The sequence below is a fragment of the Aspergillus lentulus genome (assembly GCF_001445615.1).
Source record: "Aspergillus lentulus DNA, contig: Alt01, strain: IFM 54703, whole genome shotgun sequence".
Taxonomy (NCBI): Eukaryota; Fungi; Ascomycota; class Eurotiomycetes; order Eurotiales; family Aspergillaceae; genus Aspergillus; species Aspergillus lentulus.
The window spans coordinates 3,563,777-3,587,505 of record NW_028322123.1 but is presented as its reverse complement, the minus strand read 5'-3'; the positions used below and the strand labels follow the sequence as shown (position 1 = coordinate 3,587,505).

The window sequence follows — 23,729 nt, the reverse complement described above, 5'->3', positions numbered from 1 at the left end:
GGATTTTTAATCCATAATCTCATTCCTGGCATCTACCGCAGCCCAACGCCGTCCCCTACCCCGACAAGTATGACAATGATCATCGCAAAGGAGGTAAAAACACATGAGAGTAAAGTCCGGTCCTATTTTTTTGGAGATCAAGGTCGAGTTTGTGTATCAAATTAGGCATGGCATGCAATCATGTCTTTAGGTTCTCTCTGTCTCTTCCATTTTTAGGTCAAAATGCGATTTACTCAACATTGCTCTCGAAGTTCTCGCCCTCAACCAGGTCGGGGATATCGTCCTCATCCTCGTCCTTCTTGCCCTCGGCACCGGCCTGCTTCTGCATGTTCTGGTAGCTCTCGGCGAGCTTGCGCAGGGAGGCGAGGCTGTCGGGGCCAAGCTGGTTGAGGATACCGGGGACGAGCTCGGTGAGCTCCTTCTCCTCGCCGTTACCGTAGAGGGCGAAGGTGTTGGAGGGAACGGAGGCGTGGACTATTTATTTGCGGTTACTCGTCAGTTATCTGTCTTCTGGGTCGGGGAAATGGAAACGGAAGCTGGAGTGAGGGACTCACCCTTGGGGGCGGCGAAGTGGATGACGTTTCCGTCCTCCTTGAACATGTTGACCTCCTCGATGGCCTGGATGGGCTGGACGTTCATCTTCTTCAAGGTGGTCTGGAGCTTCTTGTCGTCGGCACCGGAGGACTTGTGGACCTTCTTGACCTTGCGGCGGGGAGTACCCTTTCCTCTGTCGATGAAATTAGTCGCAGTCTTGGAATTGTCAATCGTGGATGAAGTCGTTTTGTTTTAGAGTATCTCAATGTCGCAGTGCTCGTGATTCGAGAACGAATGAAAGTAGCTTATACGTACCCTAGAAGAAGAAATTAAATGTTAGCTGTCAGTTACGGACCAAAATCGCTCTGCCAATTCACTTCCAGAAAGTCGCGACATCACATTGCGCAGATGGTGCGCCTCGAAGCTTCAATTGCTTCTTCTCAAGCCGTCCGCAGAAAACACCGGTTCGGACACCAGCACCTCGAAAATCCAAGGAAAGAAGAAAACGTACCAATCCGCACGCTCGCCTGCATCCTAGCCAGCTTTGCTTGATCCATTTTGACAGTAATATATGTGCGTTCGTAGAGAACCTAAATCTGGCGCGATGGTTAGAATGAAGACATCAATAATCCAGATCTGTGGACAAAATGTGCGGCTGCAATTCTGTTGGTGGGGAGGTGCGAGGTAGGAACAAGTGGGAGGGTTCAAGGTTGCGGTACCGGGTCTGGAAAAGACTGATGAAAACACCGTCGAAATGGTGAACCGAATGACGAGGGCTGAGATGAGGTCTGGGTTGACTTACCGTGACTGAGGTGGTGTTTGGTGGGAGGAGGTTGAAGTTGCTGATGATGCGCATCTCGGCTCCCCGAGCACGAAAGTTCCAGTTGTGGTTTGTGTGGGGAGTCGAGCTCGCTAATTCGTTGCGTCGGGCGGCTTCTGAGGATTTACTCTACAAGCTTACAGATGAATTTCCGTTATACTGCTACGATTGTCAATATTCTGAACCATCATTCTACAATATCATCAACGACCTCTCTTCTTAAGGTGCTTTTGTTGGGTTGTGGGTTTGGCTCTTGGGAGATTTGAGAGGCTTCTCGGCTAAACCCTAAATGATCTCGAGGCTCGACTGTGACAAGACTCGGTGTCGCAGGAGACTTTTGGGCATAATCTTAGCTAACGATTGTAATTGACTAAATGATGAAATATATCATAATATCTATGGGCTGAAGAGAGGAATGAGTTTGTACCTGTCATCGATGTTGTCTCGCCTAGTAGAGTGAAGGTGGTTCCCAAGTCCTCGCGAGCGGCATCACTTACCAAATCCGGTAATCTCAACCATCTACCTGCTTACGCCAGGCCTTGATCACGAAATGTTGGTCACATATATTGCAGATCAAGCGGAGCGAGTATCCCGTCAATTCAAGTCTAATACTTCACCGATATATTTATTGCTCTGCTTTGAAAGGAAAATAGTTGCGCCATGGGTGTTCTTCGTGGAATCCCAGGACTGATTTGATCTTGGCGTTGGTCAATGGTGCCTCGAACACCTCCATCTGTCTTGTAAATGGGACATTGGGACAATGCTGCTTGAGAAACTCCTCTGTCGGGGTCGTGCTGGTGATAGTATCATTCGTCGCGTTGAAGATCTGAAACCCAAGTCCCGACTTCCCAAGGGCCAAGTCGCACATCCGACCAAGGTCACGAGCGTCCGTATAAGACCAACCATGGGGCTTCCATTTCGCAGGTTCATAGACGTAACTGTGAAAGAGCTGTTGTTCGTATTCTTCAGGCGCAATCACCCGCCCAATACGAAAGACATAGATATCCGCACCAAACCGACCCGCGAAACCCCTTGCAACTCGCTCGCCGCAAACCTTGGCAATCGCGTACGTATCGGTTGGGTTCGCATCGACTTCTTCGTCTACCGGGAAAGACGGATAATCTGTGTCACCCAGCGCGAAAGACACACCGTACACCGTGACACTGCTAGCAATAATGATCTTCCTGATCCCTAGTTTACAGGCGGCCTCGATCACATTGTACGTAGAGACCGTGTTCGTCCGGAAGGTCTCGTCATCAGGTGCGAGCATGTTGCGTGAGTAGCCTGCGAGGTGAATGACCGCATCTGGGGTCGGAGGAAGACCCGGTGGAAACGGTTCACTCAAGGCGAATTGACCAGACATGGCACTGAAGACCTGACCTGACTGTGTCAGGTCAGTTTTGAGTGTGCAGACTTTCTCATTTGGGCAAGGAAGTAGATCCAAATTCAAGATCGTATGTCCGGCTTTAAGGAGCTCTGCGATCACATGTTGGCCGGCTTTACCGGAACCTCCGGTGATAATTACTCGAAGACCCATGATCAAGAATTAAGGTGTCAAGAGATAAGATTGTTCGACATAGCAGTAAGGACTCTGACCAGAGGCAAGTTCTTTGGAGCGACCAGGTTGGGGAGATAGGGCAGGTCCTCGCGGGCATCTTCCCCGCTTCCCCGCGCGAGGTCGTGGATCCAGAGCTGACAGGCCGGCAAAGCATATATCCCTCTGTAAAGTGATCTTAATCATATTCAAAAGATTGAGATGATGCCCGAACTAGATATCATGATTTGGATCAGTATCAAGCGAGGAGGAGCGAAACACCTGGAGAAGCATTCGAGGGAAAAGATGGATCGTATATAGTGTAAAATATAGAGCACACTTATATAGGGGTGGTCAATTAGCAAGATGCATGAAAGAAGCTCAAGACACAGGTTTTTCAGAAATCTGAGCCTCTGTCCATTCCCACAATCTCTTCGCCATGTCCGCATCCGTGGCATACTTGTTGTTCTTAGCATGAGTCCCGATCGGAATGTAGTATGCTCCATTGGTCAAAAGCTCCCTCTTGACCCCAGCAGCCCATAGCTGGTTCAGAGCGCCTGAACGGACTGACCGAAAGAAAAGTGAGAGAGCAGCAACGCCGCATTTTGAGACGGGACTTGACGCCTTCGCCTGTTCGTACAAGTTGCTAGTCACAGTACCAGGATGAACGGAGACAGAGAGGATCTCCGGGCACCGGCGAGCAAGTTCGGAGGCGAATAAAATATTGGCAGCCTTGGAAGCGGCATAGCGTGTCCAAGTACTAGCAGCCAACAGCGCATCCGTAGATGTCATGACATCGTACGACGGAGCGGCGCAGTTCGCCAAAGAGGCCAGAGTTACTACCCTCACGTCGGTTGAGGAAGGGCTGGCAGCAGTCTTTTGCAATACCGGAAGCAGCAATTTCGTGAGCAGAAAGTGACCGATATGGTTTGTTCCAAATTGCACTTCAAATCCTTCTTCTGTGGTTGTTGGCGGGTTGCCCATGGTACCAGCGTTTAAGATCAGGATGTCCAGGCGATCGCATTCGGAGGTGAATTTCTCAGCAGCGCTGCGAATCGAAGCAAAAGACGCTAGGTCGAGAGGAATATGTCTGATATCCGCGGGGGTCGAAAGCTGCCCCTGGATGTCGGCGATGGCGTCGCGAGCTTTTGTCGCATTGCGCGCACCAAGGTATATGCGGGATGGACGATGGTGCGCGAGCTGAAGGATTGTTTCTTTTCCAAGGCCAATGTTACCTATCAAAGAGGACACGGAATCAGCAAATGATGGCAACCATAGGAAACCCCTTGAAGGACACGGTCTTAAAGGTTACCTCCAGTAACAAAAATTACCTTGCCGGAGAGATCGGTGATATCACGTCTCGGGTCAAAAGACTCGCCCAAAAGACCGAAAGTCGATTCATTCAATGTAGGCCCGACGCTTGAGTAGAAATCCAGCGGGTGAAGGATAGCATGGGATGCGAAGGAGGCAGCGAAAGCAAAGTTGCTAAGGGGCATATTGCAGGATAAAGATATCAGCCTAGCCAAAATTATCCAAAGACGCTCGACGTTCTCCTTTCGCTAGAATAGTTTGCAGATTGCCCATGATAAGATAAAGGAGCCTTGAAGCCACCATGGTTCAGATATGTGGACAGAGTTCTGGATCGGCGACCGAGGCTCGTCTCCCATGGCACAAATTGTGGACTAAGAACAAGGGGTAATGATGCTACCAACCACTACACGTAAACAACTGATCAATTATACAGAAGTCCTTTGATGGGCCTTAGACGCACAAACATCAGACTGCATATTGCGACCAGGCTGGAGGACCCATAAGTTTGCTTGTTAGGTAGTTTCCGCGTAAGTCAAAATGGGGACCAGGATAGTCATGCATGGAAACCAGTCGTCTCCTTGCTGCAGCCAGCTCACACTTCTTGTGCTCTACCACACATACACGTAATCAGATAAATCATCCTTAACTTCCAGTCCTCCTAGCCTTAAGTCAACACCAATTTGCTTGGGAAAAGCAGAAGATGCGCTTTCTCTGTCTTCACGGCGCGGGGACAAGCGCTGAAGTATGTTACAACACGTCTGAACGTGCAAATGGTAGAAATAGGAGGCTGACTATCGAGGATAGATCTTCGAGATTCAGTCAGGTATTTGACCACGCCCAAAGATTATTTCCGGAATTGCCGGTGTCATCGATCATGCAGTAACAATCAAGCACAGGCGGAATAACCCAAGAGCTGGAAAATAAGGGCCACAAGTTCGTTTTCGTCGATGGACGACTGACCTCCAAGCCTGAAGCTGGTCCGTAGACATGACGAGAGTTTCAAACTGCTCCAACTCTAGCCCTCTAATCAAACCACAGAAATCGAAGGCGTTCTGGACGGCCCGTTCTACTGCCACTACCCCCGCGATGTTTACCCCGGCGAACACCTCGCCCGGGCATTCGAGTACACTCTCAACATCATCGAGAAGCAAGGCCCCTTTGACGGCGTGATGGGCTTCTCTCAGGGCGCTGCGCTTGCATGTGCTCTTATAGCCGACCATGCCAAAACCAGTTCGAAGCCTCTCTTCAAGGTTGCCGTGTTCATCTGCGGTGCGACACCCTACGAAAGTTCTGGGCTTAAAGAGCTTGTTGCTGAGGATGGGAAATACCCCGTCGCAATCCCAACGACGCACATTGTGGGTGAGCAAGATCCGTTTTACAAGGGAAGTATGCATCTGTACGGTATATGCGACCCATCTAAGGCTGTTTTTTACGACCATGGTTCAAAGCATCATATTCCGTTCGACCAGGCGAACACTACTGCCATGGTGTCCGCCATTGAGAAATCCATCGAGCGGGCTTTGAATGACGAGTAGGTAATTTGGCGCGGCTTGTGGTAGTTTGGAAACACAATCAATAGACCATGATTAAGAAAGAGTCACGAAAGGAGCCAAGTTCTGCGACCTCCTAGTCCGGTTTAGCGAGTTCTAGAACTATGCAATTGCATTCGAAGGTGTCACTCGATCAAAGGATGCCGATGTTCAACGCTGCTTATTATGAACAGCTCGTGTATTCCTATCTTTTGCGCTAAATCTCATCAATAGGATAGCAAACAGTAAAATCAAGACACCGAAGACAAGGTTTTTCATATGTGTTAGTGATAAACCCTGAGTCTGGATATGGTCATCAAGTCATAATCCGGCAGAAGCCTGCCCGTCGTCCTCTGGAGGGATAACCTTCTGAAGGAATCGCGCCAGATCCTCAATCTCTACTGGGTCGGCGGAGTGGCCCAGGTCACTGACGAGAAATCAGCAAAGAACAATTTACGACGGCGGATATGCGGAGAACTCACGGATAAGACTTGAAAGTGACATCCTCCAAGCCAATCTCTTTCATCTTTTTCGCCGACAAATCGCCGAAGTCGAACAACACGACTTCATCTTCCAAGCCATGAGCGAGGAAGAACGGAGTCTTTTTATTCGGCCAATTCTCCGGAATGTAATTCTTGATCTTGTCACTGAGAACGAGGTAACTGGACAGACCGAAAACACCGCCAAGCTTTTCTTTGCAAGTGATACCAGTAAAGACAGATATGGCAGCTCCTTGGGAGAAGCCACCCAGAACGATCCGTGAAGGCTTGATGCCCTTATCAATCTGTTCCTTGATCAAAGTGTTGAAGTAGTCGCGGGATCGAAGGATACCCGGCTCGTCCTGGTGCTGAATGGCTGATTCATAATCGAGCTATTGCAATAAATATGTTAGCAATGAGATCTCATCTCAATGGCAAAGTAAGCAAGGAGTATTCACCTCGCGACCAAGCTTCGTCAAGTCGTGCCATCCGGGCATGGTCATTCCGAAGTTCTGATTGAACGAAACAGTTAATCGACTCAGTTGATTGTATGACACATGGATCGTCTCAGCTTACCACTGTGATTGGGATCATAGGCGCATTTGGGAAGATAAAAGCCACCTCATCGAACATCCCGCGGCGACGCCAGTTCTGAGCAAGAGACATCCTTCGTGATGACACGAGTTAACTAGACCAATCCGATAAAATCCTCGAAAGCAGATCTTACCATCCTGCGCCACTAAGGGAACAAGTATCAGAAGTCAGCAAGAGTCAATGGCTTAGTACAACAGCAAACAGCTAACCTGTCGCCCAGTCCATGGGCCATGATGACCGTCGCCGTGTGCTTCTTGAGCGCCGGCACAATGTACGGTGCGCGAGGAGGAGCCATCTTGGCAGTAATGAATTCTTGACAAGACTGCACTAGAAGCCCGATCAATCCTGATAAGTACAGAAGTAGAGAGTGAGAAAGATGTAAGGATAGAGTTGCGTCAACTCAATATTGGCCTCAGGCAGATGCCCTCCCTCGATTCTGCCCCCGAGGTTGCATGGGGCTTCACCGCCTTATATTCAACAGGTACGTATACGCCAGCTTGGAGGAGATGTCGATAACAATCATCGCAGGCACACTTAGTGGCATGATTGACAGCATTCTAAGCCTATACTCTCTAATTTGAGATTAATAGTGGTTCTTCATTTATGAGTGATGTGTCTACACCCTTGGACGGTGCTGAACTGGATTTTGGTTCAATCCAGGCACCCAGGTAAATAAAATAGCGGAGGCTGCTTTCGTACTATACTACGGTAGGGCAGGAACGACGTGAGTCTGTCGATATTCTCACACAGTCTCCAGTAAAGGGAGTGCTGTTGGTGATGCCGTTCTTGGCCCTTTTCAGACATTGCAGACATGTTATAGGATTGATTGTGGGTGTGTTAGTAATAGGCTTGTTAGCGAGTTGTTTCACTGTACTAGAATAGAATCAGAATACGCCATAATTGAAATCTCAGCTGAGGTTGGTTTGACTGCCTTCTTCTAGAGAGGTCTCGTTGATAAGGGACGTTCTATGGATCTTTTGCTGATATACAACACATGATGAACAAATCAGTCGCTTGAAGCTGTGCCTGGGAACGTCGAAACAGTTACTGCTTCTCCGGGACATCTTCGAGCTGCTTCAACCAGTCGATCAAGTTTGTCTATCTCTGAGCTGCAAGCTATTTCTCGGCCTCTGCGGATCTGTCTTGGAACGCGAGGAGCTTTCCGCGACTCCTGCAGATAAGAGTTCCTCGCCTGTGTTTGAACAAGCCGGATATACCACGGAATCAGCTTCTTCTACGACTCGAAGACGCCCGCTGGAGACTATGCGGCACTTGTCTAAGGCTACATCCTCGCAGAGAATTTTCAATATCTTCACTCAGAAGGCCTCCCCTGCAAAGACAATGCATGACTTACGCCGGTATTGTTGATTTGTGTCCCTGCCTGTCGCTCACACTTCGTGATCGGGCACGACTAGTGAAACACTTGAAATTGCAGAGAGCACCTGACGACGCAGTCGTCAAGCTGGACAGTTGGAGATTGTTCCAGTTCGGCGTCAACGAGCAGGGAAAGCCATGCTTGTTGCACAGTTGTTTAGTCTTAAAACTTGCTCACGTTGAGGCCAAACTCAACACCATGTTGTTTCTTGGGGAGTCCGATACTCTAGTAATGCAGTCTCGATATCACATACAGGCGCAATTCCACCTTTTACGACTGAGGGATGGTCCTATTCCTACATGTCCTCACTGGGAGATCCTGGAGTTGTTACAGATTCGTCGAAAATCTTACAAATGTTTCTGCGATACTCGGGCAGAAGTGACCCCCTGCAAGCTAATCTCATAGTTGTGGATGTCAGTCGGATACTGGGTAGCTCTGACTGGCCGGCGGACCCTGTATGGTTTAAGCAATGCCGGTCCGTCCTCGAGGAGACTTACAACAAGTTTATTTTCTGGTAAGTTTACCGAAAGGAAATACCAAGTCAAAGATCTCAATTGGCCAGTTGATTTGTCACTTCAGGGCTCGACAAGATAAGTTTGACTGGCCTATCAATCAACACTAGTTCTTGGGCAATGCAGATTTTATCATCTTTTTGTGTCCTTCGCTATTTAGGCACTCCCTTGCTAACCAAAACGAACGCTTTGTTGTAATTCGAAACTATTTCGCAGCTTCCTCTGTCTAGGGAGTACGTTGTATCAGGGGAAAGTATAGGAATGTACTACATTGAGCGAGACATTAGAGTACACCGGCGCACGAGGCAAATGAATAATTAAGAACAAACGTTGACCAGCTCTGTCCTGATGGTGTCAATAACAGCAGACATCAGATCCAACTCCACAACGTGGGTCTGCCATGTAAAGGCCAACGCCATACACCGATCACCACCCGTGATAACAGAAACCTCGAACGCATTCCCAGTGACACTTGCACTCTGAGAGAATACCATCCTTCCAATCCGCGGCTTAGTGGGATCTTGATCCGCTGCCAGAACACCCACATTCGAAACCTCAAAGCTACTTTTCCTTGCCTTTCCGACTTTAGACAGGAAGAGGTCATGAACATCATCCACGTATTTGAGAAGGTTGGGATTGGCGTTCTTCCCCTTCAAACTCAGGACATTCTCAATGGTTTGCCGCGCGCGTCTGGCCTCCTCCCACGGGAAGCCGTCACTTGTGACTTTATCACGGGAGAATGTGTCCTCAAAATCCTGGACCCAGACGCCCATTGAATCATCTGTGATGATGTCAGGCAGCCACCTGCGCGTTGACATAGCACCGGTGCACTTGACGCTCGTGAACTTTTCTGGTAGACGAGCGAAAAGCGAGCGAGCAATGGCGGTCTCCAACACGGCGGTGATGGTGGTGTTGTTTTGACGACAGCGGTCCTTCAGGGCTAAAGTGACATGTTCCGGGAAGACGATATGACGCACTTGGGTCTCCAGCGGTACAATGATATCTGAGCCGGTCCAGAGCCCAGGATCTGCCCATGACCAGACTTTCTCCTTGAACAGGGTGGTAGCAAGGTACCAGATAGATGCCGGGAGGGGATGAACTGCCTCGGAATTTGGCAGCAGCGGTACCTGAGGCGGAGTTATGACTGTTTTGACTTCTTCCGGGCCTACTGATGCGGCGGTTTCATGCAATGCTTGGAGGAACGCTTTGTGGAAGGCTTTGCCAGATGTTCCATCGCCAATGGCGTGGTGGTATACAAAGGCAACGGTGAATCGCCGTTCATTCGTAGTATCAGTCAATACACAGAGTCTCCAGTAGGGTAATGGTGGTGTAAAAGGCGTGTTATGTTGAGTAGTCAGCAGCGTCTCCAGCTCAGCATCTGGCTCATCTGCTCCTGGAAAATCATGGGAGCGATTCTCAAACGAGATGGACTTCTCCAAATCAATCTTCGGAAGACGCGCAAAGTAAGGTTCCTTGGTGTCTTCGCCTACGGGGATGGCGGATAGGATTGGATGTTGGCCAATGAGTCTTGCACAGGCTCTGTATATATAGTCCTTCACAGGGGAATTGTAAGTTTCCGGAAGAGTGTAAGTAGCCGCGACAGACACATTCAAGTAGAATTTGAGATGATGTCTCGCTGTGGAGTAGCTTTCTAACAGACCTGAGGATGATCAGCTTTGGGTGCAACAAGCAGAAGCAAGGTGCTTACTCACCAACTGCACGCAGCCGCTCAAATTGGTCCATTTTGACTCAGAACAGCAATATTTTGTAAATTTTATGCCTCTCAACAGTTTCTTCGTTACTCGTGGATTTTGTAATTCGCGGGTTTTTGAATGCAAGAGCTGAATACGATACTGTTGCAGCCTAGATCCACGTGACTTTACTACACGATAAGGACAAAATTTCAGAAGATTATCTCACGAGGCTAAATCATATGTCATTTGTAGGTTCCAGTAATGAGGGCACATATGGTACAGTTGGGGCATGCAATATCGTCAATTCATCTTCGCCCGTCACTATCACAAATTCCATTGAGGCGCATAAATCATATCATAATGTATGGATCAATCATCTACAGAACGGCAAGGCCACCAACAACGGCTGCGCCCAGAATTCCCCAGGCAGCAGTCTCCAGAGCGACAGCGCCACCAGTCGAGGATGCGGTGGTACTCGAAGTTTGGGTAGCCGAGGAGTGGCCGGAGTGGGAGCCGGACTCAGAGCTGGAGCCGGAGCTGCCGCTCTGTGCTTGGCCATCGGCAGTGGATTCGTTGGCATTGCGCTCGGCAGCGGCACCGGTGAACGCAATAGCGGAAATGCCAGTGTTGTTCGTGCACGACGAGGGTTCTTCATACTGTACTGCAGAAGAGAACTGGATGTCGGCGCACTAGAAGTTTGTCAGTCTGCTGGCTTCTAGTGTTCACTTAGGTCATGGACAATTAACATACAGCGTAGAGACCTCCGCTGGGATCACCATTGCTCTGCACCTGCAGAGTCGCGTTCATGCCGTCGGTGATGTTCGTGCCCAGCACAGACTTGTCGAACACGACATGAGGCAGACAAAATTCGCCCAGTCCTTCAATACGGAAAGTGGGACGGAGAGTGATGTTGAAATTGGTGCCGGGATCGTTTCCAAGAGCCAAGAGGACCTCAATAGCAGTCTCATCGTGACCCATCCTCAAGGCAACAGGGAAGGAGCCCGAGGAAAGAGACACCTGAGTCCTGTTGGAGGATTGGGCCAAGCCACCGCAGGGAAAGTTAGACATTGTGTCCTCATCGAAGCCGCGACTCGTGGGATATTGGAGTCTAAAGTGAGCGGCGACGATTGGCGCGAAGCCAAGCAGGTAAGCAGGAGAGAACTTCATTGTGGCTCTGACGTTGATTGTTCAGAGTATGAAGATGGTGAGGTGATAGATAGGCGAAGCTCTAGGGAAAGAGGGGATTGTAAAGGGGAGGAGGAGGATTTTGATGTCTTCCTAGAAGTGAATATGGTTAAACAATGGTGTAATTGTGAGTTGTCGGTGTCACTAGGATACCCGGTTACTCTTTATATACAAGGTAGCACAAATGAATCAGTTAATATACGGAAACTGCGGAGCTTCAAGGTCAAGCCTCCATTTCCACATGTAGCATCTTCCTTTATGAGGACCGAGTCTAGCCCTGATTTTTGGCAGACAGTCGCTCGGTTCTTCTAAAGTGCTCTACCTGTTTATCTATGATCCAGTGACATTTCTTGTTTCTTTGGTTCTACCACAGAATCATCAGTGATAGCTTCCCAGCTGCATTGGCTGTATTATTCTATCTCGGACGGAGCAGCCCCACATAAAGCTTTTTGGCGTGTTACGGTCTGAGCAAAAATGAGCAGATTATTTAACCTTATCAGGGTTAGCGCCCGGACCCTACACGCCGGCTAAAATGAAGTGGCCAATGACTGTCGACACTCATGTTACATCCTGCCGAAACCCGTTCAAGCCAAGGACTTGGAGTTGGAGATTGTTTGGGAATCTGGGCATAGATGGGAACGTGCGAAAGTTGCCATCGCCCAGATTCATTTTCTGCGGACAGAATTGCCCAAAAGAAATACAAACAGTGAGCAGATACAACCGGACATCACGTCAAAATGGACAGCAGCGCGCCCAATTAGCAGCTACATAGATACAAATTGAGCCTTGAGGGTAGCTGGAACGTAAGTATTCTTGAAATTTGGTTCCTCAGCATCTTCCCTGTATAGATGGAGACACATGTAACACATCACTTCAAGAAGTGAAGTGGTTGGTGTATATGAGAGTGGTAAATCGTAGGTGTTGAGATAAAAAGCAGGTAGATGATATCGAGGTCTAACCCCATGCCGATAATGCCGTATAATGTTGCCGTTGAACTCCAAGGCGCCGTTGCTAAATCCAGAACTCATGTTTAAAGGCTTTCATATCATTCTAATGATCGTGTTCGTTCCATTGGATGTACCGTCCCACCGCCAGCTCTCCGAGGAAAGCACCAGCAAGAACGGAGCAGAAATAGCCCACATTCATTGTCATCACCGCTAACATGCTGGAAGTGAAGTTAGCCAGGAGTCACGCAAGGAGAGAAAGAGAGCGCGCATCAAACATACAGCAGGTAGGACACGCCTGTGATACACAGGAAGATAGCTGCCCGTGGAAGGTCGACACTGAATCTCCAGGGAATAGGTCCTCGTGAAACGCGTCGAACGACCTTTACTGACTCTTCCACACCTTGAGCTGTTACCAAAGAAGCGACCTTCGCGTCAGGGTCTGTGTCGATACGACCGGCTTCAGATGATTTCCCCGCTATGGTGATGTAACGGCGATTGAGATGAGTCGCAAGCCAGTAGTGCTCCATGGAGGTTTTGAAAGCGACTAAGCAGCGATTGATGATGGCCAGGACAATTAGGAAGATGCAGGTGCCTGCATAAGCACCGCTGGAGGACGGTGTCCATGCCGAGGAGAACAACGGAGTGTCGTGACCGTTGGTGAAGACCATAGTCATGGTCATCGGTGAAGAGGAAGACATGCTCGAATGGCTCGAGTGGTCCATGTTCATGTCTGCTGTCTATTTTTTATTGTCCTGGTAGAATGCTTGCGAAATGGCCAGAGCGATAAGTTTGCTGGTCAATCCTCGTACCCCGAGGATCGTACTGCGGAAGTGTTTATCAACTTGGGAAGATGGAACTGGACAGACAACGCGTAATGACATGATTGACGAAAACGAGCGAGCACAGCAAGTTTAAAGCCATCAATTCCGAAATGGGTCCGTCCCATTCTGGGCGGCGGGGATGTGTGAGCATGTTTCTGTCCTTTTAGAAATGGTGTGAGTGGGTGGGTTGAGCACATTTTCGAAGCCAGCACCCAATCAGCATTGAGTATTTTGACTGTTCCGCAACGTCTTCAGATCTAGATTGCCCGGGATGAGCAGATTATTAGTGGGCAGCTGCTTCCAATTGATTGTCTATGATTATTGTTAGACATTTTTCTGAGTTTATCTCTTGGCTCTATTTGTAGTAAGAATGCTACGCCGCCACGCATTCTTTACATTCTCACCTTGAATGCTTTCTGTCGCTGTCATGCTTGGTCTCGGAAAACTGATCAAAATCTGATAGTCGAGCTTTGAGACTCTCGGGAGCAGATCAGATTAATCTGTATGACGACTAAGGAAAGCTCAAAGCAGCACAACCTCGTCCATGTTCGTTGTCATACCGAATACAACCATCGCCTCGTTTTGGAGTTGCAATGAGAGGGGAACAGCTTGATTGAGGATAGGAGATCTTTCGTCGCACAGCGCATATCGACTCCCTTACTTCCGTAAACTATCTGAGCTCTTCGACACCGCAGACATGGATGGCATGTCCATGAGTGGCATGGGCCATATGTCCATGGGCGAGGGGGTGCCGGACGTGTTCTACCTTCAGCGGATGTACTGGGCCGTTGTCGGTAGTGCTATTGCTGCTGGAACTGTTGCCAACATGCTTAATCGCTTCTTAGCATACCAAAGGTGGGTTGTTGATACCATTCAGGACCTTTTGAGAAACCTGGTTACTCAACTCGACACAGATTACGCGATTCCACTCTTACGCCGTCCAAGCCGAAATCGCTCCTTTTCAGCTCTTATGCTACATTAACAGCTGTGGTTCGTGAAGCGAGCTACGCGACCTTGCCTCCGATAACGATTCGCGGTCGGTCGTTTCACTTTGCTCCTCTGGGACCGATCGCCATCATCCTAGCCAACCTCGTAGTGGTCCTCGTTTTTTGCTTCTACAAATTGGATACAACGAATAAATGGAAATGGGAAGACGTCGGCTACCGAACCGGCTTTGTCGCCATTGCTCAGCTGCCTTTGATCTTTCTGCTGGCAGGAAGACACAACATCATTGGATTGTTTGTGGGCTTGAGCTATGAGCGCTTGAACTGGTTCCACCGTTGGATTTCTAGGACTCTATGGTTGACCGCGACCATTCACATGGGCTTCTGGTTCCGAAACTGGGCCCGATATGACTATATCACTTATCAGCTGCAGAACGACGTGCTGACACAACGTGGATTTGCTGCATGGTGCATTTTGACTTTCATCGTCATCTCATCAGCGGCGCCAATTCGAAGGCTGAGCTACGAACTGTTCGTCTTGCAGCATCTGGTAACGTTCGCTGGGTTCCTTGCTGCAGTCTGGCTTCATGCGCCGGCGGAGGTCAAGGCCTGGGTGTGGATTTCCATAGGATTTCTGGTGTTTGATCGGGTAGCTCGGTATGCGTGGGCAACGTATGCCAATCTGTCAATCTTCCATGCGTCGAAATCTAATCGGCATTCTCTCTGGGCGAACGTCGCAACTTTCACTCCATTACCGGGCAACGTCACTAGAATTACAGTCGAGAATCCAGGTATTCGGTGGAAGCCCGGACAGCATGTGTTTCTCACTTGCCACTCCATCGTGCCTCTACAGAGTCACCCGTTCACCATCGCTTCGATTTCGGACGACGGGAAGATGGAATTCTTAGTGCGAGCCGAAAAGGGTGGTACAAGACGGTTCTTCCGTTACGCCTCGAAATACCATCACGCCCTCGGATCTGGAGAGGCTTTACCTGCCCAGCAACCTCGTACGGTGTTTATTGACGGTCCATACGGCACAATCCGGCCCCTGAGGCAATTTGACAGCGTCGTTCTCCTCGCAGGCGGCATGGGGGCCACGTTTACCATTCCCCTATTGCGAGACATTGTTGCAGGGTGGAAGGCAGAATGTGTAGGAAGTTTTACGGGTCGTCTTGCCGCAACCAAGCGAATTCGATTCGTGTGGGTGATCAAGTCCCGCGCTCAACTCAGCTGGTTCGAGTCTCAGATCCAGTCTGTATTATCCGACGTCGACGAATGCCGACGCGCCCAGCCTGATATGATCAGAGAACTGGAAGTGAGTATATACGTCACTTGCGATGAGAAGCTGGAGCAGCAGACACCGAAAACCGCTTGTCTCCAGCCATCTCCGCCGACCGAAGCCCCGAAGGCCATTGAACCCCGCAAAGAGGAATTCTCCGAAAAGACCAACCGCATCTCCATCCAATCCATCTCCGCGTCAAGCTCAAGTGGACAAGACCCCACGAGCACAAGCGGCTGCCTCCCCGGCGGAGGCTGCTGCTGCACAGCTGCGGTAGAAGACGAGGACGAAATCACCGAACACAAATGTACCTGTTCCGGACACGCTCCGGCAGCACAACCCCCAAAGCCAACCCCAACGGCTCCAACCGACACTGACGAAAAACGACAACCCGAACCATCAGCGCAACCAGAACTCGCGCAATCCCACCATCTCAACCTCCTATCCGGCCGACCGCAGCCACGCACCATCATCCGCAAAGTCCTCGAAAAAGCCGAAGGCGAGAGCGCCGTCGTCGTATGTGGACCAGAGGGACTCTCAGACGATGTCCGCCGCAGCGTCGTGTATCTCAGTGACGAACGGGCGGTCCATAAGGGGACCGGCGCCCAGGGGATCTACCTCCACGTCGAAACATTCGGCTGGTAGCCTTCTTATTCAAGTTATATTCACGATTTATGAAGCCGTAAATATATACTGTATATATTGTATATACTGTATTCAATGAACTCATCCTGAGAATACGGCGTACCTGTCCTATGCCTTTAGAGCAGAAGCTATGACCACACCCATGACGTAATCACATAACCACTTGCTCCAAACCCAGCACCCACCTCACCTTACCTCTACCATCCATCAAACACACCACAATACACAATACACAACTCACAACTCAACACCTCATCAAACCGATCCAATCTCCAATCTAACCCAGAACCAATCCAAAATGGTCTTCCGCTTCGTACGCTCCCCTCCCCCCAACCCATCTCAGACACAAGCCCCATCTCCAAGCACATTGAACTAAGTAACAATCCCAAAGCCCAAATCCCTCGACCCCATAACCCTCTTCCACAACCCCGCCCTCGCCTCCTCCAAACGCGTCCACAATATCCTCCGCCAGGCCGCGGCCATCGCCTCCGAAACCGCAACCGAGGACCAAGCAAGCGACCACATCGAGCACGCGAAGCGGCAGCGCGGCGAGTTCCAGCTGGAGGTGACCACGGCGCCGCCGACGCCGGACCAGCTGCGGAATATCCTTGACTATGTGGGCGGGGGCGTGAAGCCGTCGGATCTGGTGCAGGGGGCGAAGGATGCGAAGGAGGCGCTGGAGTTGTTTAAGAAGGATGAGGGGAAGTTTGTGAGGCCAGTGGTATGCTCTTTTCCCCTTCTTTCTTGTTGTTTTCCAAGGGTGTGATGGGGTGGCTAATAATTGACTACGCTACGTAGACTGTTGACTGGACACACGGAAAGGCGGTTGTCGGGGATAATGAATCGGAGATCCTCAAGATGGTGCATCAGCTGGACGTGGATTAAGCTCGAGCGGCATTATCGGGAAGTCTGACAAGAAAAAAGATGGAAAAATAATAGACTATGTTTTCAACCTGACTCCTAAGCATACGCATACCGACTTCTATGTATCATACACGCAATAATCAATACACGCGCAACTCCAGTCCCATGTATCCCAGGCCCATTTGATGACCGATGAGTATGCATACAGAAAATCATTTAAGAGGCGCCGCAAAAGCAGTTTGATCGTGGTCAATTCGAGATCCAGCTCGATGCAAGGATGCGTTCCTACGCGAAGAAAGGGAATTTTGCAGGGACTCATCTCGTCTAGAACATCGTCCCGAACGACCCGTCGGTTGCAATTGGCTTCCGCGGCGAGCTTCGGCCAGTGGAATCCACAGCGGGTTTGCGATGACTGTCATGATTGTCAGAAATATATGTCTCTCGTAGAATAGGGTGAACATACCGGAATGTGAACCCAACAAACAACCCCTTGCTCATCTTCTCTTCTCTTTCGGCCATCTCCTCGAGCGCACGCTGTTTCTCGTGGACCTCCTTGTATTTGGCCATGTCTGCTTCGTTGCTGAAATCGTCAAAGTAGCCGGCGTCTGTTTCTGAATCCAGCTCTGGTACGAATGGCGCCTTCTGCTCGCGCAGGCGACTAAAGTCAACCTCGCTGAAATAGTCATGCGCATGGATTTCCTGGATGCTCTTGGCTCTGTTCTCCTTGGCCGCCACGAGCTTGGTGATGAGACCCCAGGTCCGCCGTGACAGGAAATAATTGGGATCCTCGTACACGGGCTTCCGGAGGACCTTCTGCCAATTCTTCAGGTTCTGCCACGTTTCATCGACCGTGGCCCCCGCAAAGGGCGGGTACCCAGCCAAGGCTTCGAACAGCATGCACCCCAAGCTCCAGTAGTCAACCGTAAAGTCGTATTCCTCACCCTTCAGTACCTCGGGCGCCATGTAATCAGGCGATCCAACAATCGATTTGGCGTAGTTGACCTGACGCTCTCGAAGCGAACGGTATCCCTGACGACGTTCGGCTGCAGTTCGCTGCTCCATCGGGCGACCAAATGGAACCGGGGTATTGCCGACTTCCTCCAGCTTCACACGCATGGACTCGATCTTTCCTGGATTCAGCATCCCCGCCGCCAAGCCAAAGTCCGTCAGCTTCACATGGCCCGTTGAATCAATCAAGAAGTTCTCTGGCTTAAGGTCGCGGTGAATGTACCCCAGCGCATGGAGTGCGTCGATGCAGCTGAACATCTCCGCGATGTAGAATCGGGCATGGCGATTATGCAAGACGCCAGTGTTGTTGAGCAGGGTACGGAAGTCACCGCCCGGCACATACTCCATTGCGAGGTAGATCTGCTCATCATCCTGGAAAGCGTAGAGCAATTTGACCAGCCACTCACTCTTGGCCGCCGTTAAGATGTCTCGCTCGGTCAGAATGTGACGGATCTCATCCAGCTTAAACAGGAGCTTCTTGCTCATGACCTTCAATGCGCACACCTCTCGAGTATCCTTCTTTTGTGCCAGATAGACCTGTCCATATCCGCCCTGGCCGACTTGGGTCAGAATCTGAAAGTCGTGCTGACGCAGACGGGTGCGACGCTTGCGAAGATGGGCACGCTCGCGACCCAGATACTTGAGGAGGGCTGGCTCGTAATCGTCAATCGGGGTCGCAGGAGGATCGGGGTAGGCGGCACGAAATTGGGAATAGCGGGTCTGGCGGTTGTGAACGTAACTGAGCAGATCAAAGTAATGGTCGAGGAAGTCTATGCAAAGCAACAAACATATTAGCACTTGAGACCAATCGGACATATATGCGCAGTCGTCACACTGAAAATGAACTTACATAGTTGAGTCACGTTGACCAATCGCTTGACTCTGGGACTCTGCAGCTTCTCCATCTCTTCTGGCGTCAAGCCACGCATCTGAACCTGGCGCCTCTGGAGAGTGTCCAGATCTCTCTGCTGATATGGCTCATGACGAGAAATTGCGGCGGCGGTGGGATTGGGGCCTAGATCCTTGGCTATTTTGAGAGGACTTGGGGTGGTGTTTTCTTTGTTCGATTTGCGCGTGGGACTTCCTGGTGACTGGCGGATGACACTCTCGCTGAAGTCGTCTATTGCTCCCTTCGGGGGAGCAAACATGGGATGGTTGTAATGGTTGAAGGTGTTCTTGGTGGGAGAGGAGGGAGTGAGCTTCATCGCTTTTTCGAAGACATTCGGTAGGTCAATGGCGCCAGGAGGCATTCTGTTCTTGCTGGGACTGCCCTGCGGGGTTTGGGCAGGACTGGTGAAGCCATTGTCTGCGGGTGTCGAGGGGCGATCGAAAGGCTCATTGCCCGATCGGGTATGCAACAGAGGAGGGGGATTTGGAAGACGCAGACCGTGACGCTCTGGCGATTCACGAGGGGTATCGAGGGTCATCATGGCCGCAAAGTGTCGCCAAGCGAGTATGGAGGCCGGAGAAAAAAGAAAAGGAAAGAGAGAGAGGAGGGAGAAAAGTCAACCAGTATCAGAGGGAAATGTGCCCAATTGATCTCTGGACGTGGCTAAGGCGATAAGGGCGAGGCGAGACTCCTCCGCCAACGGGGTAGACTAAAGGCCAGTATGGCGGCTATCAGTCTTGGTTGGTGGGGAAGAAGGAAGCTAAGGTAGTCGGGCAGTCGTAGTTTGGGAGGAATCTAGTCAGGAGTCTAAGGACCAGAAGAGAGAGAAGCTGCAAATGTTTGTGGAAGTATAGCGTAAAGGAAGAAGCAAAGTGATGATAGACAGGAACAGGAAGGAGAAGATTGTCAAAGGCAAGAAATGAGCCACTTCCGGGGAGAGCTTCGGTCGGGAGTCAAGTGGAGGGAATAATGGCTTTGTTTCTTTTTTTATTTAGTGGGGGAGTCAAGAAGGACGAGGAAAAGAAGGAGGGAAGAAAGGGGAGCGACAACAAGAGTCAGACAAGAAAACGTGATTCACCCTTCGCCCCCGTTTTGAAAGGATCGTGAATGTCTGCTGCACCTGATTCAGCTCTGGACTGCTGATGATGCTTCAGCTGAACCGAAACAGATCTCATCGCATCCTGCTCCTTCGTCATCCCCAGGAACATGAATGATTAACAGCCAGCCACTCATCCACCTGGATTTCTCTAGCCAACGAAAAGCTTCGGAGTTGAAGAGATCAGCTCGATCCGTCCCCCTCTTCCTGTTCTAGCATAGCAGTTGCCCCGGTAACTCCCTTGTCCAAGGCATAAGGCTACGATCCATTTTCGATACGGGATACGACGAGCAAGATTTAGCGATTAACCCCTGCCTTGAATCAAGGGGCCACGAGTTTATCGGAGTCGCTCATGCTTGTGATTGGAGTGCTGGAAGATTTGGGATCAGAATGGATATGGCGTCTCCAGTCTCGGAGTTTAAAATCTGACGGCTTATCTGCGTGCTACGGAGCGCCAGGATCTGTCCGACATTAACAATACTGGTCGTCCTGCAAGTCATTCTCTGATTGTTGGGCTGGATCGACGATGGACAAAGTCTGGATAAGATCTGATCGGACTTGGACTTTCATCCGGCAGCTTGTGATGTCTCAATGGCTTTGTTTATCCTCGCTTGCCTATCCATTATTATCATAATTGCCGAGACAATCACATTCCTATGCCAGTGAGACGTCAGTTGCCATTACTCCGTACCTAGACTTAGGCTCGTCCAAGAATGAATGGCATTCCAACAGGTTTTGCACAAGAAATCAGCCCGTGCGACGCTTACCCTTGTTTACATGAGGTACATAGCATAAGCAAATTACTCTTTTGAGAAGGGCAGTTCCATGGTTCTGCACTCACTAGAAGCTGGACTAGTGGTACAGCGGGATATTACATTTACCACAGACCCCAGGAAAACATGGAAGAATCCCGTCGCCCCAGAGGCTCGAGAGCCTCGACACTAGGCAGCTATTTGGGATCTTTTGATTCCATTGATTATTCAAGGTGGTCGATGACGTGATATATCTACTCAGGTAATTTCACCCCCACCAAATACACCTGATCCATCCATCCATCATAGGATCAATCTAGGCACCTCCCTGCTTCCTCTGTCCAGTCTACAAAGGCGGCAGTTAGTAACTATCTAATAGCACCTCAACCCAACGGAAAGAAACTCACATAAAATGCCAACCCATACGTTTCCGTCGTAAACGTAATCTTCGCCCCCTTGGGAAAATAAAAAACATCCCCCGGCAAAGCCGTTACCTTCTGCCCCGTCTCATCCGCAATCTCAAACTGCCCCTCGAGAATGATCTTCATCTCGTCGTAGGTATATTCATATACCAAGGGAGTGCCTTTTTCCAGCCGGTAGAAGCCAGCCGAGATGGGCTTGTCGGGGTTCTCTTTCTCGCTTGCGGAAGAGTTCATGTTAGTTTCGGTGGTGGGAATCGGTAGATTCAAAATACCTCGAGTATACATCGCCTAGGAAGGCATTCTCGTTTGCGATCAGGGGTGGCTTAAACGTGGATTGGGCTTTGGCGTGATATCTGAACGGGACGGCCATTTTGTATGGATGGGAGTTATGTATAGATGAGAGGTGTGTTTATTCTATACTCCGTATGTAGAGACATTCAAATCGTTGATTTTCAGTTCTGATATCGCAATATATATGGGATCATGTATATTTCCAATCCATTGTCCCCAAAGTTCCATCCTCCCTCTACATGGATAGAATAGCGTAGCAATGCGAACAAACGGATCCAGTTACCACACTGGGAGGCCAGCAGTAACTCTTCACGAAACCCCAGATCTACCGAAGTGCGATCGGATATGATTCCTCCAGTTAGTTAGTTATTCATCTCGACGTACGGAGTACTCCAGCGGAGATACTCCATGCGTGAGGGTGAGGGGTCGAGGGATGAGGGGTATTCCTTATCTATCAGTATCTTAATTGTTCTCGGTACTTATCAGTAACCGTATAGTCAACTGTCAACGTACGGTAATGGGACAGCCTGAGGTCTAAGGTACCAAGGTACCTTACCTTTCAAGGGAGGTATAACCAACGTCGCAGGCTATGAATTACCGTACCAGAAACCCGGTAATGTAGGCTACGGACCATACTCCATAGTCCTGGACAATTTTGCCTGGATTGGTTAGTCTTTCCTCCCCAAATGCCTAGGTATCTGCGGAGCACTCACTCCCTGATAACATCATCCATGGAGCATATCCCTCATCCAGCAATCAGCGAATGGAATGGCAATATGCAGTCATCCCAAAGGCTACTGATGTCGCCTAATCCCCTCAAACCTACCAGAAAGTCCAGGGACTGCATCCTGCCTTATCCGTCCATATGGCTTAGGAAAACGAATTACGAACCTGGGGATACTCAGCTTGCTTTGTCTTTACCCCGCCGACAAAGATGGGATTCAAGAACCCAAACTGAACCAACCATCCTGCGTGCAACCATGCAAATCACTTCTCCCTTAGTCGTGGAACTGTCTTAGTCAGACCAGCCTGTCATCAATCATCAACTAATGGCAGACCCGGAAAATGACACCATATATCGCTACCTACTTGAGACTAGTTGGGATTTGCTCAGTGGTTTGGACGATCATTGAAAAGAAGGATCTTCCCCCATTTTCTCTTGGGGAGTCTCTTATGTTTGCCTACTTCTGTCTATCTGACTAATACCAACTACCGGTAGAGAAACGACCGCCCTATGTGAGAGTCCCAGAGTCCCTCGACAGAGCATAAATGCAATCTCCGATCTTCAGTGTCAGCAGCAAGAAGCGAAGGTCGAAGAGATATCACTCGCAGCCATTTTTGGTGCCTCTATAGTCCGCTTCAGTGACCAACTGGAGGCCAGCTGTTATATATATACCAACAGGTTCGTGGAATGGATACTTCTTGAATCCTACCAGAGCTAAGTCATCTTCGTTTAGAGAAAGCAAATTCAATCCTGCATATGAATCAGAGCCGAGTCTTCTTCCTTCACAATTCGCGTCCTGGTAGGAAAGAAACTCCGTGAGCAAATTGTCTCATGCTCATTTAGCCCATGCGCCAAACCATTGCATAAGCAAATCCGGAGCAGCTGTTCAAAAGACCTTGTTCCCTAAGCGACATCTTTGGAAAGACGATCCCAACTTGGACCCTCTTGTGGTTGCCCCAACGCAATCAAATCACCAAAACAAGGCCAAGTCCGTATAGCATTCAGTACATGAACCGCAAGCAAAGCCGTTGCAACCACCTCTGAACGCCATGCTAATCAAGTAGAAGGAAAGTCCGTAACCCAACCGCAACTGAACATCAATTCCAAGTCCATCCTACCGCGACCGAACCCCAGTCACTGACGATTTCAACAAGTATATGCCTGTCTCTTTCGTCGGAATGTCAACCGTCAAGATCACCAGCGACCTCGAGTCATATCTGGCTTCACTCCGAAGGTATCTAGCCAGCGATGACTTCGCCGCATCTCGACTTGAGGACAAAGAGAATGAAGGCCTCTCAAAATCAGGCCAGCCGCCTGTGACATTGCAACAGTCCCAAAAGCCACGAGAATGCAGGCCATATGAACAAGTCCGTCTCAAGGGCTCAGCTGCAAACAAGAATATGTCCCATCCTCGGTAGAAAATCGCGACCATCAACCTTGCGGTCCCGTTATTTCCTTTATCCCAGAAACACTGCAAAAA

General features: G+C 49.8%; 12 protein-coding genes across 12 annotated transcripts; 3 read left to right on the top strand and 9 right to left on the bottom strand.

Annotated features, from left to right (window-relative positions):
* Nucleotides 1–229: 229 nt before the first annotated feature.
* On the bottom strand, nucleotides 230–1,390 carry ALT_1100 (nascent polypeptide-associated complex subunit family protein; the record flags this gene model as incomplete). The annotated part of the gene is made up of 3 exons (XM_089599095.1): nucleotides 230–474; nucleotides 555–750; nucleotides 1,337–1,390. The coding sequence occupies 3 exons, from the start codon at nucleotides 1,388–1,390 to the stop codon at nucleotides 230–232; spliced, it is 495 nt and encodes a 164-aa protein (XP_089456759.1).
* A 589-nt stretch (nucleotides 1,391–1,979) lies between these two features.
* ALT_1099 (NAD-dependent epimerase/dehydratase family protein) lies at nucleotides 1,980–2,891 on the bottom strand (the record flags this gene model as incomplete). Its single annotated transcript, XM_033562193.2, has 1 exon — nucleotides 1,980–2,891. One exon carries the CDS (start codon nucleotides 2,889–2,891, stop codon nucleotides 1,980–1,982), a length of 912 nt encoding a protein of 303 aa, XP_033418084.2.
* A 378-nt stretch (nucleotides 2,892–3,269) lies between these two features.
* On the bottom strand, nucleotides 3,270–4,384 carry ALT_1098 (putative short-chain dehydrogenase/reductase family protein; the record flags this gene model as incomplete). Its single annotated transcript, XM_033562192.2, has 2 exons — nucleotides 3,270–4,123; nucleotides 4,201–4,384. The coding sequence occupies 2 exons, from the start codon at nucleotides 4,382–4,384 to the stop codon at nucleotides 3,270–3,272; spliced, it is 1,038 nt and encodes a 345-aa protein (XP_033418083.1).
* A 515-nt stretch (nucleotides 4,385–4,899) lies between these two features.
* On the top strand, nucleotides 4,900–5,734 carry ALT_1097 (uncharacterized protein; the record flags this gene model as incomplete). The annotated part of the gene is made up of 4 exons (XM_033562191.2): nucleotides 4,900–4,941; nucleotides 5,004–5,022; nucleotides 5,096–5,176; nucleotides 5,238–5,734. 4 exons carry the CDS (start codon nucleotides 4,900–4,902, stop codon nucleotides 5,732–5,734), a joined length of 639 nt encoding a protein of 212 aa, XP_033418082.1.
* Nucleotides 5,735–6,049: 315 nt separating this feature from the next.
* ALT_1096 (palmitoyl-(protein) hydrolase) lies at nucleotides 6,050–7,096 on the bottom strand (the record flags this gene model as incomplete). Its single annotated transcript, XM_033562190.1, has 6 exons — nucleotides 6,050–6,155; nucleotides 6,211–6,599; nucleotides 6,666–6,719; nucleotides 6,784–6,874; nucleotides 6,935–6,946; nucleotides 7,011–7,096. 6 exons carry the CDS (start codon nucleotides 7,094–7,096, stop codon nucleotides 6,050–6,052), a joined length of 738 nt encoding a protein of 245 aa, XP_033418081.1.
* A 1,909-nt stretch (nucleotides 7,097–9,005) lies between these two features.
* On the bottom strand, nucleotides 9,006–10,431 carry ALT_1095 (uncharacterized protein; the record flags this gene model as incomplete). The annotated part of the gene is made up of 2 exons (XM_033562189.2): nucleotides 9,006–10,348; nucleotides 10,401–10,431. 2 exons carry the CDS (start codon nucleotides 10,429–10,431, stop codon nucleotides 9,006–9,008), a joined length of 1,374 nt encoding a protein of 457 aa, XP_033418080.2.
* A 328-nt stretch (nucleotides 10,432–10,759) lies between these two features.
* Nucleotides 10,760–11,549, bottom strand: ALT_1094 (putative GPI anchored protein; the record flags this gene model as incomplete). The annotated part of the gene is made up of 2 exons (XM_033562188.1): nucleotides 10,760–11,071; nucleotides 11,133–11,549. 2 exons carry the CDS (start codon nucleotides 11,547–11,549, stop codon nucleotides 10,760–10,762), a joined length of 729 nt encoding a protein of 242 aa, XP_033418079.1.
* A 1,068-nt stretch (nucleotides 11,550–12,617) lies between these two features.
* On the bottom strand, nucleotides 12,618–13,236 carry ALT_1093 (copper transporter family protein; the record flags this gene model as incomplete). Its single annotated transcript, XM_033562187.2, has 2 exons — nucleotides 12,618–12,732; nucleotides 12,794–13,236. The coding sequence occupies 2 exons, from the start codon at nucleotides 13,234–13,236 to the stop codon at nucleotides 12,618–12,620; spliced, it is 558 nt and encodes a 185-aa protein (XP_033418078.2).
* Nucleotides 13,237–14,032: 796 nt separating this feature from the next.
* Nucleotides 14,033–16,203, top strand: ALT_1092 (ferric reductase family protein; the record flags this gene model as incomplete). The annotated part of the gene is made up of 2 exons (XM_033562186.2): nucleotides 14,033–14,190; nucleotides 14,250–16,203. The coding sequence occupies 2 exons, from the start codon at nucleotides 14,033–14,035 to the stop codon at nucleotides 16,201–16,203; spliced, it is 2,112 nt and encodes a 703-aa protein (XP_033418077.2).
* A 298-nt stretch (nucleotides 16,204–16,501) lies between these two features.
* ALT_1091 (FMP46 family protein) lies at nucleotides 16,502–17,088 on the top strand (the record flags this gene model as incomplete). The annotated part of the gene is made up of 3 exons (XM_033562185.2): nucleotides 16,502–16,516; nucleotides 16,595–16,924; nucleotides 17,002–17,088. The coding sequence occupies 3 exons, from the start codon at nucleotides 16,502–16,504 to the stop codon at nucleotides 17,086–17,088; spliced, it is 432 nt and encodes a 143-aa protein (XP_033418076.1).
* Nucleotides 17,089–17,391: 303 nt separating this feature from the next.
* On the bottom strand, nucleotides 17,392–19,505 carry ALT_1090 (putative serine/threonine protein kinase; the record flags this gene model as incomplete). Its single annotated transcript, XM_033562184.1, has 3 exons — nucleotides 17,392–17,479; nucleotides 17,531–18,845; nucleotides 18,926–19,505. The coding sequence occupies 3 exons, from the start codon at nucleotides 19,503–19,505 to the stop codon at nucleotides 17,392–17,394; spliced, it is 1,983 nt and encodes a 660-aa protein (XP_033418075.1).
* A 1,623-nt stretch (nucleotides 19,506–21,128) lies between these two features.
* Nucleotides 21,129–21,468, bottom strand: ALT_1089 (cupin domain-containing protein; the record flags this gene model as incomplete). Its single annotated transcript, XM_033562183.2, has 2 exons — nucleotides 21,129–21,158; nucleotides 21,220–21,468. 2 exons carry the CDS (start codon nucleotides 21,466–21,468, stop codon nucleotides 21,129–21,131), a joined length of 279 nt encoding a protein of 92 aa, XP_033418074.2.
* Nucleotides 21,469–23,729: the final 2,261 nt, after the last annotated feature.